General features: G+C 43.9%; 1 protein-coding gene and 1 long non-coding RNA gene across 2 annotated transcripts; one reads left to right on the top strand and one right to left on the bottom strand.

Moving 5' to 3' along the window:
• Positions 1–915: 915 nt before the first annotated feature.
• Positions 916–8,980, bottom strand: SUMO2 (small ubiquitin like modifier 2). Its single transcript, XM_083598350.1, has 4 exons — positions 8,651–8,980; positions 6,182–6,313; positions 2,510–2,581; positions 916–1,531 (listed from the first exon to the last, which is right to left on the bottom strand). Exons 1-4 carry the CDS (start codon positions 8,669–8,671, stop codon positions 1,469–1,471), a joined length of 288 nt encoding a protein of 95 aa, XP_083454476.1. The 5' UTR covers positions 8,672–8,980; the 3' UTR covers positions 916–1,468.
• A 4,410-nt stretch (positions 8,981–13,390) lies between these two features.
• Positions 13,391–14,856, top strand: LOC310755471. The gene is made up of 2 exons (XR_014544383.1): positions 13,391–13,610; positions 14,660–14,856. It is a non-coding gene; the product is annotated as an uncharacterized lncRNA (long non-coding RNA).
• Positions 14,857–17,833: the final 2,977 nt, after the last annotated feature.

Here is a 17,833-nt window from a genome sequence, read left to right as displayed (position 1 = left end):
AACCCCACATATAGCCCACTGCAGGAATCCAGTCTAAAGGTTACCCCAAGCCGAGCTAGCCCAATCCTGATATGGCCAAAATGGTTGTTCCAGAGAAAGCAGGTAAAAGGCACTACTAGCTACACCTCCAAGCTTTATACCTGCTTCCAGAGGAATGCAACCCCATTCAGAACCGGAAATTTGTCTCTATCTTCCAGACCCAGAAACCACCTCTCCATAAAGCCTCCATCTTGCATTTCTCCCCACAAAGTTAATAGCAGGGTGATGGGTTGCAATTTAGATCAGAGGAATGTGAGGGAAACTGTATGTGAAAAAAGGGTTAAACATTTCACCAGCACTTCAACGTAGCTGTGTGAGGATGGATAATCACTAAAAAGCCATGAAGGAACCTAGCCACAGATCACCCACATTACATATTGTTTGACCGTAGTCTTTCAGAACAGCCTGTCAATTATACACAAATATAAAGGTGCGTGCCAGCTGGTTTCCTTTTGTATATACTTGGGATAGCTCAGTTGGTAGAGCATGAGACTCTTAATCTCAGTCATGGGTCTGACCCAACGTTGGGCAGGTTTCCTGCATTGCAAGGGGTTGATCTAGATGACCCTTGTGGTCCCTTCCAACTCTATGATTCTATGAAACACAAGCAAAACATTTTCATCTGGCTATCTATTGTAGAAACCTTGGCATTTCTTTCCAAGGTTTCCAGTACAAGAGCTATTCTTTTTTTAAAAAAGGATAAAAGTCTGTCTCTCTGCCTCTGACAATTTTACTCTGCTCTAGACAGTAGGGGGCAGCATAATAACTGGGCAAGCAATTTGATGAAACAACAGCAAGTAACTAGTGGATTCAGTGTCTGCCACATCAGCTGACTCATCCCAAGTTTAAATGTTATCACAACACAGAAAAATAAGCTTATTTTAAACAAGAAGTTTATTTAAACAACAAGACGCTTTACTTGAAGGGAAAACTATCCAAGATCAAATTTTTGTTTAGAGTAATTTACCCCTACTTAAAGACAGATTGCTCTACATGTAACAGCTACGTACAAAAAAGTTATAAAATCGTCCTTGGTTGTACAACGATAAAAGAAAAACATTGAAATTATCCAATCAAATAAGGTATGCAAGGTTTTTGTTTTTCAACAATGAGAGCAAAATAACTTACTGGAATATAAAGATAAAAGTTAGAGGAGCATGCCATGGAGGAATGGGGCATTTTCACAGACCAGTTTGTTTTTACCACCCCATCTCCATATGATGTTGATCAAAACATACCATTGGCCATTTAGTTAAAAAAAATATGCATGTCTGTGCACATACACCAGTTACGTTATGTACAATAGAAGGAATAGGAAAAGAAATCAAAGAGAGAAAGCTATACTGCAGTAGTCAAGATGTGGCTGAACCAAGTCTCGTTTTTCTAATTGTGAATGTGTTGTCTGTGGGAAAGGGAGTTTGGTTCTCTTTTAGTAGACTCCTCCTGTCTGCTGCTGGAACACATCAATTGTATCTTCATCCTCCATTTCCAACTGCATTGAAAAGATTTAAAATTCAATTCAAAATACAACAAATGACACAATCAAAACATTTTTATTTGCACTTCTCATGCTGTAAAGAGAACTACAAGCAAATACAAGAGCCTAAAGATTGCACTGTGGTTGTAACACTAACGTACCTAAACTAGAAAAGTCCACTAACGTACCTAAACTAGAAAACAAGGTTGCATTACAGAATGAGTGAACTGAATTCTGTTGGTACCGCCAGACTCAATGGATTGGATCAACAGAAGCACAAATGGCACAGAGCTTGTGCAACGGGGATTTTCTGGTTTATCTTTTCCAGTGGAGTCCCAGGTGTCTCTCAAAAGCCACTCCATGGGGAGCAGAGGCCCCTCCAGAATGGCATAGTATGGGCATGCGGGGGGAAGGGGAGAGCGCTACTGCAGGATGGGAAGACTGACAGAATTCAGGAAAGGCTATCTTGTCTGCATGCAAGTGTCTTCTTTCCACATGTGCGAGACACTTTTGAATCAAAGCCAACAGAGATTAATAATCCAGAGTTAATTATAGTAAACTTAAGTGCATTTTCTGTAATTAAGACAGAAGAATTGTACTATTCACTTGTCAGGATGGTGAATCCATAACAATAATAATGTATTACTGTACAGGGATCAGATTAAAACTCCCTACACCTGCAATGAAGGCTAAAGTATTAGGATGGCACAGAGACAATTGGGTAAAATTCAAATTGTACTTTTAGGTTGTCGCAAACTGCATGCAGGACCCGATTATCAAGAACTAGGGACATAAAATCTAAAAAAAAATAAAAATTGTTGCATTTGGCAATTAACTGAATAAGTGTTCTACATACCACAGTGTTAGTTGCAAATCAGCATGACCTACCTATTAACATGGATAAGATTTAGTATTAAACTATTTCTTAGCTGATATTTGTATTCTTATTTTCTGTTTTCACTCTAGCAGAAACATTAACAGCTTTTTTCTTACCTGTGCAGGTGTATCTGTTTCATTGATTGGCTGCCCATCAAACCGGAATCTGATTTGCCTCATTGACAAACCCTACATAAATAAAATTTTAAAAAGAGTCTAAATTACTTATCAGCTGAGCCAAACAGCTACCACAAGCCATCATACTTATTTTACCAATCTTTGCATTTAAGAAAGGAACAGCAAAATACACATTATTGAGCGGCAAATTAAGTGTTGCTTGTGTAATAAAGGTGTTCAGCAGTGCCCCTACTGGTAGCATGTAGGAGATGCTTGATACATTTTCAAGTCCAAAAGCAGTGATTTGAGATCACAATTGGGAGTAAACTTGAATGAGACTTTAGTGTGGCAAGTCTCAGAAGGACTGACATTTCAGAAGGGTAGCAGGATTCACTTAATGTATCCCATTAGTGGAAGCCCTGTGCAAGGACTTCCTCTTGTATGACAGGTCTCTCCCTCCCCACCCCTCAAAATTGGCTGCTGCTGGTAGAACCTCACAAACAGCATGCTTGCTTCTGCAGTCAGAGTATTTGTAATAATGCCACACTGAATTTCACCCACAGCCAAAGCAGAGAAACAAGAATATTTTTCTAGGTTTATTGCACTGCATTGCAAACATCTAACAAAACCGCTGTTTCTGCACTTATGAGTTCTGCAAGGCACAACAAAAGCATTTCAGAGTCAGAGATGTCAAGGCTGTATATTAAGTTTAAAACTCTCTTTTTTCCACTTAAGTCCAGTACCTCTCTCATTTTTTTGGTTATACCATCATTTTGGCCACTAGGAAGCTTCAATTATGAAAACAGAAGCCAATGTTTGCTCCCAAAATGTTACATGGGCTAGACATCTTGAAAAGTTATAAAACTGATCCTATTAGGCTGTGCATACTAAATATGCCTAATTATTATTTGGGTATGTTTTTGAAGCAATGGGAAGATGAGATAGAACCTTAGGTATAAGCATTGCTACCTTGAATGCGTGTGCATTGGTCCTTACTTCCAGCTAGTCAAGAAGTAAAATAAACTATCATGACTAAGCCCATATACTGTAAATCCAAACTGCTCTGCCCTCTTTAACCCATTGCTTTGCTGCATACTTTTAGGGCTGCCACTTAACTACATGAACTGACACATTCTACCACAAGTAGAAATTTGTCACTTGTAACATACTGTACTTTAGCCCAATTGTTACTTTCAGCACCAAAGGCCAAAGCTACATTTCTTGTGTGCTCATTTTATAACTAATCATGCTTTATTATTATTATTTTACTGTTTTAATTAAACTGCTTAGAGGTTTTCTCTAAACCATGCCAGATTTTTTTTAACCCCACATTTTAGACTAGAAACAGATTCTCATAGGTATGACTGGCAATTTAGAACTTTTTTAAAAAATAAACAGAAAGCCCTCTCACATCCACAATTTTCTCCAGTCAAATTTGCAGTAATCAGGTGTGTCCTCACCTTTCAATATGGCAGCAGTGAGGCCCACAAGGCTTCCACATTTGGACTGTGTAGCCTTTGTGATCAAGCAATGTTTACTTGCACTTGAAATCATACATGACATCAGGCATGGTGCAGGTAAAGGGTCAAGGCTAGCAAGACATCATGCCTTTGCTCTTATGGTTTGATATCAAAATGCATGGGCAAAAACAGGTCACAGGACATCACTGTGACATATTAGGTGATTGATAGGTGGTCAGCCCTGTCAAACCTAGCCCACGGGGTCAACAAGCATCCAGCTCCGACTCCTGCAACACGGGAAGGAATCTTGCGTCTGACATACACTATGGGTTGGGAACAGTCTTCAGCTCTGGAATTCATCCTTGTTGTGCAGTGCTTCCAGAACATTGGGAAGGCCCAGCAAAGCACAAAGTAGTCCCATCTCTCCTTCCAAGCTCGGATATAGGGACAAAAAAGAGATTGTCTCACTGTGCATCAGGGGTGTTGGGGCTACTTATGCTTGCCATAGCAAGAACTTGTGGACCTCTGCTGCGTACCATGCATAATTATGTACCTGCTTGATCCAATGCATCAATGATCCTGTCTTACCATTTTCCTAAGTTTTTTTCCTTTGTCCTCATGAAATGCTACACCTTAGTCTCATCATTTATTTGCATATTTTGTATTATACTTTCAGTGTTTAGTGATGCTTGGATATACAGTGGTACCTCGGGTTAAGAACTGAATTCATTCTGGAGGTCTGTTCTTAACCTGAAACTGTTCTTAACCTGAAGCACAACTTTAGCTAATGGGGCCTCCTGCTGCCACTGCACAATTTCTGTTCTCATCCTGAAGCAAAGTTCTTAACCCGAGGTAATATTTCTGGGTTAGTGGAGTCTGTAACCTGAAGCGTATGTAACCCGAGGTACCACTGTAGAATATCTTTAGCAAGCAAGCATTATGTTGGAAGACTGCCATGTTCTTGCTCCTCAACAATTACATGAAAGTCTACTAAAATGAGGTTGAATGTTCCACTGAAGTATTTGCAGAATGACCAACAGTTTCATTCATCCAAAAATTATCCCTCATCCTCAGCTTAAGACACAAGCTTCTGCAAAAGACAGAGCTAGCTTAGGAAGTAGAAGGCTCTTCATCCACTCTATGGTAAAGCCACAACACAATTTATGAGAAGACTGTCAGAAGGACCTGCAGTGTAAGCACTCAGTCTAGCACAAACCTTAGGGTGAAGTCTGTTCACAGTCCTTCAGTGAAAACTTAACAGGATAACTATTGTTCACAACTTGCATCATATTTAAAGTTTGTGAATATAAGTGCTATGCCCTAACCATGTTAATAACAAGTAGTAGAGCAAGCTAACTTCAGAGACCAACTTCACCATGACATGTACAGAATCTCAAAATATTCAACTGCTTTGTGTTAATATTCTTACATTGCCTTATTGCTATGGAAATTGTTCCCATTTTATTTACTAGGTTGTGGTAGTCTTAAGTCTTCTAAACCTGCAATATGGAAGTATGCACCTTTTGAAGCAGATTTATTTCCAAGCCAGAAAAGTGGGAAAACAGACCATAAGATGAAAACACTGCATAACTTTCCCCAAACTCAACTGCAAAAACAGGTGTCATAACTTAATACTACCTCAACCTGCTATAATAAAATTATTCCAAACAATACAAAAGCAAATACTATAAAAGTTAACTATCAGCACCAAAATGCCTAGACTTGCTTTCTTCTGTTTTGTTTTCTGTTTTTGCTTCGTTCACCAAGCTGGAAAACTCAAAAAGGAATGTAGCACTTATCTTCTAAATAGGTGGGAGCTACGGAGAAAGCTGAACTGAGAATGAACCTTTTCATTGAGAGTACACTGGTACCTTGGGTTACATACGCTTCAGGTTACAGACTCCACTAACCCAGAAATATTACCTCGGGTTAAGAACTTTGCTTCAGGATGAGAATAGAAATTGTACTGTGGTGGCGCGGCGGCAGCAGGAGGTCCCATTAGCTAAAGTGGTCTTCAGGTTAAGAACAGTTTCAGGTTAAGAACAGACCTCCAGAACAAATTAAGTTCTTAACCCGAGGTACCTCTGTACTGAAGATCATGAAAGGATGCACTTTCATTACATGTACAATTGTACATGTTTATTACAGGGTTAATTAATAGGCATGAAGGTGCCTCAAAATGTTTCTTTGAGCATTCATACAGTCTTCTCACCTGTCGTTCACAATAGGCTTTCATTAGTTTGCTAAGTGGTGTATGCCTTTTAATCTTAAACTGCACCACAGATCCATCTTGCCCTGCAACCTTCAGATTAATGTGGTCATTATTTTCAGTCTTCACACCTTCCTGTAAGGGGAAAAAAAAGCATAATGATTTTAAAGTTATTCCATCTAGTAATGAATCCTCAAGTTCAATACGCATTATCACAACCAGAGTTCTCAAAGACTAGCCACTACAGCTCTGTTTCAGAAATATCATTCATTAGTAAGTGGTTTTAGTGGGCTGTTGCCAACTAACAAATGGTCCATAGTAGACAGGTCAATTAGATCACTGCAACTATTTCTATGCTTTGTGTTCTGAACTAAACATTGATTTCACTTGATTTATCTACTATACAAGATTCACAACAATACATGGCAATACTAAAACTAACAAACCTCATTAAGTTTGCAATTCTACACAAACGTACCTGGAAGTAAACACAAGTGAGCTCAGTGGGGCTTACCTACTCAGACATTTCATTTTAAATCACCCAATAAAACTGACCAGCACCATATAATGATGAATTTAAGAGACCAAGTGCTCTTGACTTACTATATGGGGAAAGAGTTTTAAAGGTTAAGGCAGCAGCATGCAGCTGTAAAGAGCACAATAGTTAATTTTATCCTTCTTAGGAAAGCTACAGCTATTCTTGGAGCTTTAGCTACGGACCTGACAATTACCAACACCTCTCTTGCTTTATTTAAACTAAAGGCAAGCATTAAGTTATTGTTCTAATGTATTTATGTACACAACTCTGAAGCACAGCCTCATAATGCATGCAATTATTGTTTTATTCTGTCCCTTTAGCATAATGAGAACAGAATTACTTCTCTTTTTCTTTCTTAAAATAACTTCACCACTGCAAAAAAGGGGGGGGGAAAGAAAAAATACATTTTCTTAGCTAAGTTTTGGATCTGGGTTTAGGGTTCAAATCTCCTCTGCCATAAAGTTCACAGGGTGTTATTGAGCTAGTTACTGTCTCAGCCTTAAACTATTTCACTGGGTTGTTATGGGGATCAAATTGGGGGGGGGATGCAATCCACCTTAAATTAATCGGCAGAAACACTGGATATAAATATAATAAATATGAAGAAAAGAAAAATAATGTATCTTAAAATGTGCTTATCTTCTCTCACTCAACAGGGTTGAAAAACAACTACCACCACCACCATGAAGACACATTAAGAGCTTTTTAGCTTTTATCTTAAGGAACTTAAGGAACAAAAAGTTACTTTGCAAGCATGCCCACCATTTTTTAAAAGTACATAGCACCTACTAGTCTGGGTCTGGGTAAGGTTCCTCCATACTATACTGTAAGCTATGCAGGTATGCTGGGGTGCCACTTAAAAGGGCATCGTTTGACCTTAGGAACATTCCCTATTTCTGATCGCTACGAGCTCAGAGCCTCATGGAACAACTCGTACCTTTGAAGAACCCATGACTATGACCATCCCATTAAGTTCACAGTGCGCCCGACTCCACACAACAGACGTTCCCTATGGCCTACCTCCGATGCACCTAAGACACACGCACAAAAATACAGAAACCACAGGCGCCACAGGGCCCTCACGCTGCAAGGCTTTGCAGAGAGCTCCTGGAAGGCGCAGCAGCGAAGCCCCACACCTCCGATCTCGCCCTTGCACACTCCCGCACACAAAGCAAACTCCATCCAAAAGGCACGCACGCACAGAACACCACCACCGTCGCCCCCTTTTGTAAAAAAAATAATAGTAACGTTCCTCTGTTCAACCGCCTTGAGCGGCGGGCGGGATCCCGCGGAGTCCGCGAGAGGAAAGGGGTTTTTCGCGCAGCCAACGTTTTGGCGCCTCCGAAGTCACATTTAAAACGAGGCGTACGTCGGAAAAGGAGGGAGGGAAGGAAGGAAGGAGGGAGGAAAAGGAAAAGCCAGGCCACCCAGAGGCCAGTTACCTCCGCGGGAAGCAGGGAGAGAAAGAGGGGTTACCTGCCGCCCAGGGGCCACTTAGGGAGGACAGCAAGCAGCGTGCAGGGCAGCCAGGAAGGAAGCGACACAAAGAGGGGCCTTCCCATCGCCATCGCCACCCCCCTCGCCGGTCAATAAAGCTGCGGATGGCGCCCAGCACACGAGGGACTAGCGCCTCTTTCTTGCAAAGGGAGGGGGCCACAACATCAACAACAGAAACCCGAGAGGGAAGGGGCCGTTCCGCAGCCCTCCGCAGGGGCAAGGGAGGCTCGCCGCTGTAAGGAAAGGCGAGCTCCTCGAGGGGGCACCCCCATCCCTTCCTCCCCCTCCCCCTAGAAAGAAATCCGATTAAGGCGGAGAGGGGGAGGGGGTGGAAAATGGCGCGCAAGAACCGGCGCGGCGGAGCCGACGCTGCGCCGCCTCCGTCCCCGCCGCCCGTGCCGGCTCCGTTGCCTCCGCTCCCCGCCGTCTTCGCTCACCTTGGGCTTCTCGTCAGCCATGGCGAGTTCAGCGGGGGCCGGTCCGCTGCGAGCACCTCACGCGAGCAAGTGGGGGGACGGAAGGATGAAAAAAGGCGACCGCGACGGCCGAGACAGAAAGACTGGGGGAGGGGGCGAGTGAGCGCGCACGCACTGCCGCGGGGCCGCGCCTGAGCCTGCGAGAGCGCGCACGCACGGCCTCCCCCCTCCCCCTCCAGTCCGCTCGCCATTGGGCCTCGGCGGGGCGAGAGCGCGCAGCGCCGTTACATAACTCGGAAGAGAACGGCGGAGGGAGGAGGCAATGGCTGCGTGCGTGCGCGCACCCAGGGGGCGTCGTCCGCGCCCCTGCCCAACGTGCGCGCGCCCCGCTGGGCGCAGCGAGCATTGCTCTTGCTCGTGAAGAGGGTATTGTCTTTTCAAAATGGCCGCCGGGCCTGGGAGACTGCAGAGATCTCCAGCTAGCCAATTTGCACTTTCCATCAAGTTACCATTGCTATGATTTACATGGTCCTGCTAAACAGCAAATCTCTCTGCCTTTTCAATTGTTCCTTTTCATTTGGTTAATGGGCTAGCCACATTAATCCTTGTTAGATTTCTGTGTACAACCATTCTATCTCTGTTGCACCAGATATCACCCAAAGTAGGTCCCTACTTTCCCGGATGTTAGCTGAAGTTTTCTTGTACCAACTCCATAATTTCTCTTTGTATCCCACTAAATAAATTGTCATTCATGCATATGTTAAACTGCTATTACACTGAAGTGTGCCTATCTACTAATGAAAAACTACAAAATATCAGATTTCCTCATTACCTTACATGGAAACTGAACCTGTACACTTTACTAATATTCACTGATAATTTCTTTTCACTTTCCAAATTAACACACCTTGATCTCAAATGTCCAGAAAGAAAAGCACACTGGTTCTGGAATAAACCCATCACTGATGTTTTAAGAAAGGATATTTACATAATCCTCAACTATGAACAGGAAAATTGTGTTGCTATTTTCATAAACTTGCTTTAATCCCTGAATATCCTAGTGGAACAGTGGTTTCCACTGTGTTCATTTATCAGGGGTTCCTTGATGAGAAGGGCAGATAAATTTCCCTGAAAAAACTTCACTACTGTTTATCTTCCCTGCATAGTGCAGTCACTGGGAAGTATTGAGTGAATTCTTAGTTCACCTGGGGCCCAGCAGACTTGCCGGTTTTCCACACTGTGTGCAAATAGAAATTAGAAGACAATTAATGCGTGTGATAGAGAATAGGCATAAATGCACAAAAAGCAAATGGTCAACTATTGTATTTTTGGGCAGAGCAATGCTATAGCTTTGGTACACCAGAATACCACTAATGCTGTTGGTGTAACATAGTTCATATTTGGTCCCCACTCTGTGCTTAGCTCTCACCAGTGGTTCCTAGAAGCTGTCAGCATATGACGGCAGCCACACCCTAAAAAACAGCTTCCACTGACCAGCTAAACCAGATGAGGGTAGCCAGTGGGTCTCAGCCCTCTGTTAGGGAATTTCCTATGCATGCAAAGACAGCCTCCAGTGGACTGAGCGGACGAGACCAATAATGGGACCAACAGTAAAAAAGATGATTTCTGCATGTGCTGTAGAGGGATATGAGGGGCTGATGAGTCTTGTCAACCTGGGAAGGTAGCCCATCTAGGAGAAGGAAAACTCTGATCCTAAACCTCTGCTGCCTTGCGGGATATCTTTGGGAGAAGAAAAGGCTAAGGAATAAACCAAACACAAATCTGGAGTGGAGTCCCTAGAATGGTTGAAAAATGCCTTGTATGCCTTCTGGCAACTCCTGCAGCCAAGCTGGTGCCAGACGTATTACTCTGCTTTCCTTTACATCACAGCAGTGAGGCTAAGAGGAGGGTCATGTCATCAGGGCAGTCTACAACCTCTATACACACTGTCCAAGCTTGTGCCCTGAGGAGGTCACTTCAGTGCTGCTTATGCAGCAGTTTGACTTCACCCTTGCAGGCGCACTTCATTTTCTCTCAGGACAGAAGGATATCAACAAGAACAATTCTTGCTCAGCTCGAAAGATGAAAAGCACAAGTCCCCCCAATCACAGAATGGACCACTGATGATGTCCATACTTGCAGCCTCCATGGTAGCACTGAGGACTTCCACCAATCATGTGTCAGCCCTATGACAGTGCCTCCATGGAAGAAGCCAATCCATTCACAGCAACTAATTGACATTTCCATGACCTATCCCCATTTCACTCTGCACACAACACACCTGGCACAATGACACCACAGCAGCAGCAACTGCATAAATTAATATGCACAAGTAGGAATAAATCAATAACTGGGAGTTCCAAGAGATCCTCATACACCGGTTTGAATCTTAATTCCACACAGGTTTCCATGGCACAATACAGTGGTACCTCGGGTTAAGAACTTAATTCGTTCTGGAGGTCTGTTCTTAACCTGAAGCACCACTTTAGCTTATGGGGCCTCCTGCTGCCGCCGCGCTGCCACTGCACGATTTCTGTTCTCATCCTGAAGCAACGTTCTTAACCCAAGGTAATATTTCTGGGTTAGCGGAGTCTGTAACCTGAAGCATATGTAACCTGAAGTGTATGTAACCCAAGGTACCACTGTAGTTCAAGACTAACAGGGTGGGGGATAGAAGCCTTTTTGTAGGCATGGAAAGGAACTAGGAAAGCCCCAATCACACACAAGAGCAACTTCCATTAGCTCACTGAGAAGGGCATGGAGTTGAGAAATGAAACACAAGTTCAAGTCCCACTAAGTGGATCTGGAGTGAAAAGGTCCTCCTCACCTTCTGAATGCCAGTCTGGCAACAGTCGTATAAGAGTGAGAGAATGAGAGAACCCCTGAGTCAAAACCTCTGCATATTCTTCAGAGCAGGTCTGTACCTGTTCAGCTACAACAGGAGACAACCAACATGGCCAATTTATCACCTCGCAGCTGTCAGCATGGAGAGACAGCTCAGGTTTCACATGTAAAGGTATCCTTGACTGTTAGGTCCAGTCGCGGACAACTCTGGGGTTGTGTGCTCATCTCACTCTATAGGCCGAGGGAGCCGGCATTTGTCCGCAGACAAATGTGGCCAGCATGACTAAGCCGCTTCTGGCGAACCAGCGCAGTGCACAGAAACGCTGTTTACCTTCCCGCCAGAGCGGTACCTATTTATCTACTTGCACTTGACGTGCTTTTGAACTGCCAGGTGGGCAGGAGCTGGGACCGAGCAACAGGAGCTCACCCCGTTGCGGGGATTCGAACTGCCAACCTTCTGATCGGCAAGCGCTAGGATACCCCTGATTCAAATCCAGCATTCGAATCCACTGATAGGGGACCCCAAAAATGGGGTGCCTTACCCATTCAGCTATTTTGGTTCGTCTCTGTTAATGGCAACCTATACTGTTCTGTGTGTCAGGCTAGTTATCATTTCAGTAGGCCTCGTTGTTCTACCAGTTATCCCATACATACGGCATAGTAGCATCAGTCATCCCACTTGTGCCCTCTGAGAGGCCATCCGGCTTACAATGCAGAATATGAGTGAGCACAGTGTCAGGGTGACTCACCAGAGCCTTTGCAGCAACAAGGTTCCAACAACCCCCAGCTGAAGTGAGATTAAAATAAGGAGAGGGGAGGGTATCCTAGCAACAAAGAAACAGCACAACACCTTAATTAAAGCTTGTATTGAATGGTATCTGGGATGGAGTAGGTTCTGAAAGTCAGAAGGGCACAGGGGGGCAGGAAGCTGCCAACTAGTCATCACAGCAAAGCTCCTCTGCCTTTGACAGCTGAATAAAATACAGCAAAGTAGCAAGTGTCTCTCATGGCTCGGTTTCCTTACACAACTGTGGCACGGAGCTGGCAAAGGTACCGGAGCCTGTCTTTAACAAGTAGGTTTGGCAACGCAACCCTTCAGAAGTACAGCTGGAAGTCCTCTGACGACTGCTTACTCGTCACACCGAGCTGCTGTGGAGAGCGAAGGCGGAGAATGAAGAACAAGCAACTGCCATCACGTTGGTGCCCAGAGTCCCTAGGCCTTGATGCATAATAAGTGTTTGTGAGGAAGTTTATAGAGGGAGAGGCACCACTTCAGCGCTGCTCCACTTGTATCAACCTTTCCCCCACTGTGGGGGAGTGGGGAATACAGTGATTGAGTAAATACTTACCTCTTCCCTGTAGGGAGTTGCAAACTTGATAAAAGCTTTGCTGGTTCAGAACAAAATTCCATCTAGTCCAGCATTTTTCACAGTGGTCAACCAGACCACAGCAAGACCCCGCTATTGTAGTTGTTCTCCAGCACACATTATTCAGAAGAATAATGCTTCTGATCATGGTTTAATATAGCCATAATGACCAGTAGCACCTGGCAGCCTTGTCTTCTTTTAATGCCATCTACATTGTTGCTCATTGGCACATCTTGTGACACCAAATTCATTAGTGAATTAGTGAAGCAGTGCATGAAGAAGTATTTATTTTTGTCTCTCCTCTATATCCCACCTTCCACCTTCACTGAATGGCTCTGGGTTCTAAATGTTTCAAAGAGGAAGAAAAACCTTTGTCCCCTTCTCCACATGTCTCTCTCATGCCCCTGTCCTTTTATTAAAAAAAAAAAACAACCCAATGTCAGGCCTAGCAATAGCGGTCGCCATTGGCAGGTACTTACCAATGGTCCATGCCTACTGGAAGGCACATCAACTGATTAGCCGTCTTGTTTAGCCTGAGAGGCAGTAGCCTAGCAACAGGGGTAGATGGAGAGGCAGGTCCTCCAGCAAGTGGAACCACTGGTGCTCACCAGTTAAAATCCTCCACGCTGTCTCTGGAACCCCAAGGAACATTGCTAAAATGATCCTACACTCTTGGGAAATGCCCCAGAGTTACTGTGGTACCACCAGCAGCCAGTGAGACTAAATTTCCCCCCTGCTGCATGCCAGGCTTGGTACCCACCTACTTCAAGGTAGGGGGGAGCCATCTCTACCACCCAGTGAGACAGGGCTTATCTTCAACCACCTGTTTCCATGGCCCCTTTAACTGCTACCTCCTTGGCTTCCCAACTTGGTGGTCAGCCTTACTGCCATATCTTCCCCCATTTTAGTTGAAGGAATTGTTTTGGAACATTTCTCAATCCCTTTTTGGTTTTACCACCCTGAATGATGTGTCATTCATGAGCTTTGCCAAATCGCCATGTCACCTCTTATCCTTAACTCATTTTCATTTATGAGCATGTTAAAAAGCACCAATCTCACTATAAACCCTTTGTGGGGCTGGGGTGCATATTACATCCTTCCATTGTTAGAAATCTACATTTATCCTTGTTCTCTGTTTTCTGTTCTCTTTAACTAGTTACCAATCCATAGGAGTGTCATATTCCACAGTCTACATTTATTCAGGAGACTACAGTGAAAGTCTTCCTGCTTCTTTAGAATCATAGAATCATAGAGTTGGAAGAGACCACAAGGGCCATCGAGTCCAACCCCCTGCCAAGCAGGAAACACCATCAGAGCACTCCTGACATATGGTTGTCAAGCCTCTGCTTAAAGACCTCCAAAGAAGGAGACTCCACCACACTTCTTTGCCTCTCAGGGCAAAGTCTGCCCAAGGAGGTTTTACAAAAGTTAATTAGCTTCAAACAACAACAATTTTATTATTTATATGCCATCCATCTGACTGGGTTGTCATATAACACAATAATTTTCCTTTAAATACAAAGCAAGAACATTGTGCTTTCAAATAATTTACAGTACAATCTACATGTAATGTTTTTAGTCAAGGTCTTCCTATAAGCTTCTTTCTGTCTATCCACCTATGGTCCCTACTGCTGCCTTCTCTTATCAACCAAAGTTGTACTCGCACATTATAGCTTCCTTCACCTGCTGCCTTTGATGGTCCAATGTCTCCCTTTGTGCTTGCACTAATGATGAAAATATTTCGGAATCTGAGTAGCCTTCCCTTTCAAGCATGGCTCATTAGATTATCTGGACTTTCTGTTCTCCAAATCCTTTCAAGGACTCTCATCTGCTGGAGTATCCAGGCAACTGGAGGAGTAACCATGGAGGGGCTGTTCAGAGGAAAGGAAACAAGCCCACAGGAGCCAAGGTTCATATGTCACAACAAATTGGAATCTGGCTTGTTTAGGGTTCGTTTCCTCTCCTGCACAGCACAGTCAGGAGCAAGAGAAGAATAAAGTGTTCATGCACATTAAAGATACTTTATTTTAAATGATGAACATAAACATAAGAATATATGAAAAGCCAGTGCCCCATCTAGTCCAGCATCCTGTTCTCAACAATGGTGATCAGATGCGTATGAGAAGCTCACAAGCATGACCTTGAACACAACAGCACTCTCCCTTTCTGTGGTTTCCAGCAATTGGTATTCAGAGAGCATATGGCTTCTGACAGTGGAGATAGAACATAGCCATCAAGGTTACAAGCCATGATAGCCTTATCCTCTGTGAATTTGTCCAATTCTGTTTCAAAGTCATCCACAGATTAATTAAGTGGATAAACTGGACCTTTCCCATTTGCTTGCTCTCCTTCAAACACAAAAGAGGAAAACAGATTATGGGTTGCATCCAGAGAATTAGGTAGAACCCACAAAACACATTTAGAACACACTGTTCTCCCCAAAGAATCCTAGGAACTGTAGTTCACAAAGGTGCAATTCCCAGCACTCTTAACAAACTACAGTTCCCAGAATCCTTTGAGAGCTCACAAACAACAGCATCTCCCGTGACACAGATAATCTGTTCTTGTTCCCAGCGTACTGAAATCAGAGCTATACTACCTCTGAACATGGAGGTGTAATTTAACTGCTATGGTCTATTACAGCCTTTGATAGACGTGTCCTCCATAAATATGTCTAATCCTGTGAAACTGCAATCTGAAGTAAACCATTGGATATTACCACAGGTTCCATAATTCTGCACTATCTAAAGAGGTAATTTTTTGGACATGTCTAGATCTACCATTAATCAACTTCAGTGGTTGTCTCATAGTATTCTAAATATGGCTACATCACATAATTACTAAATCACTTTTATACCTGCTGTTCCTCACTACTTGAAGAGAGAGGAAAATAAAGTGAAAGAAGCTAAAAGCACTACTGCTATGTTGTTCTGCAGAAGTTTTTGGGAACTGAAATTCACTTTATCCACCCAATTGTCAGCTATGAATGAAAGAGATCTGGATAATATAATATTAGTTAATGCAAACTGCATGTTCAAGATTATTTTTCTCAGGTTAAATATTTATCCTGTGTTTATTTTATAGTTTAATGCTCTTTATAAAATGTACGTGATTCAGAGTTAATGAAAACAACATTTTTAGAGTGTTTTAACCAGAATACGCATAAGCATGTTTTTTAAAAAAATTGTTATCTACTATGGAGAAATAGGAAAAGAGATAAACATAATTCACATATTTTCAAGTGCTAATGTAGCCACGCCATGATCCTATTAAGTGGAGGTTGCCAGGGGTGGCCCAAGGTGTTGCGGCACCTGAGGCGAAATGCCCCTGTGATGAAGAAGCTCTTGTGGAGAAGCCCTTGTGGTGTCTCCCACACAGGGAAAGCTGAGGAGGTCATTTATGGGTCCCCCTCCTTCCCAGCAGTGGGGTTTTGCACTGGCTTCTCCCTATAGGAGAAAAGCCCCTGCTGGGTGGTGAGGGAAGATCTCCCACCACCACCACCACCTAGTGACGAAGCAAAAAGTCTTCCCTCTAGCCAATTCAGCAGGAGGGGAGGCATTCCACAGAGCTTTGCCACCAGTCTCTCTCTGCTCTGCCCCTAGAAGCCAAGGAGACTGGCAGCAAATGAGGTGCCACTCCGACAGGGAGCCAGCAGTAAATTGCACCAAGCTAGTTGGAATTAACTCTTTATTAGCACAAACAGGATCTGTTCAGTGGTGTCAGGCCTAATAAGCACAACACACATCTCCAGCAGGTCTTGCCCTTATAAAGCATTTGCTGAGACTGAAGGTCCTGCCTCCCTACCGCTGCCTAAGTCCCCTCCTCTCCAGGGTTTCCCCCAAGCAATTTGAGACAGTACCTGTGTGAAGCTAACATCTGCTCTGCCCTCTTCATGCCTCTTCTGGGCCTGGGAGACCAGAGGGGAGGGGAGCTTGTTGCAGCAGGAGGGGGAGATACCTGTGCCTCTTCACCAGCCAGACTCATCTCTTCCTCTTGGCTTCCCTCCTCTACTGCTTTACCTTCCGTCACTGAGTCTGGACTGCTTTCTGCCACAGCCTCTTCCTGCTCACTAAACCCTGTTACCTCTTCAGCTTCCAGGATCTCCTCCTCCTAGCCTGCTCCCTCTGACCACTCATTGTCATCCCACCACCACTCCCCTGGCGCTAAGCCAGCTTTGCTTCCCTTGGGTGTTCCCCAGCTGGTTCCTCCCACCAAGAAATACGTCCAAACTAGTTCAGTGTCACATTTCCTCAGATAAGTGGTCCACAGAACTGTAGCCAAAGCACTATTCAAGTAGATACGTTAACTCAAATATCTCAGGTCCAAGGCCAACACGTGTTCACGCAATCAGTTGGGAGAATGTAAAAGAGTTTGGATTGCATTAGCTGTAGGCAATAATCCAACAGGCAATCCAAGGGTAAACAGTGAACCAGAGAAAACCAATTTTGTGATTTGGTTGTGAATTTATACCCCCACCGTGGGCCAGCTAAGACTTCTAACTCTTGTTACCAGGAAGGGACAGAGCCTTAAGCAGAAGAGGGGAGCTTGGCAGAAAAAACCCAGCAGCTTGGGGAACCTCATTGCGAGAGGCAGGGGCAAAACTAGGCTTTTTCACCTGGGTCAAAGGCCCAGTTTGATACCCCCCCCCCACATTTGCATGCGCACATACACAGGCAGGGAGCCTCAATGGTGCTCCTCTGGAGGCTTCACCTGGAGCAAAAAAACAAACAACCCCGTAGCTAAGCCTCTTGAGTGAGGTTACTAGGGAACCAGGCAGAGACCCTTCTTGGTATTCGAGCCCACCTTGTGGAATGCCCTCCTGTCAGATGTCAAGGAAAAAAACAACTACTTGAGTTTTTAGAAGACAGCCCTGTTTAGGGAAGTTTTTAATGGTAGATGTTTTATTGTGTTTTTTATGTATTTTGTTGGGAGCCGCCCAGAGTGGCTGGGGCAACCCAGTCTGATGGACAGCATTTAAATAACAAATTGTTGT

Source organism: Podarcis filfolensis, assembly GCF_964270895.1.
Source record: "Podarcis filfolensis genome assembly, chromosome: 2".
In the NCBI taxonomy this organism is placed as follows: Eukaryota; Metazoa; Chordata; class Lepidosauria; order Squamata; family Lacertidae; genus Podarcis; species Podarcis filfolensis.
Note: the sequence above shows the minus strand (reverse complement) of the source record. Positions and strands in the feature narration are given on the sequence as shown.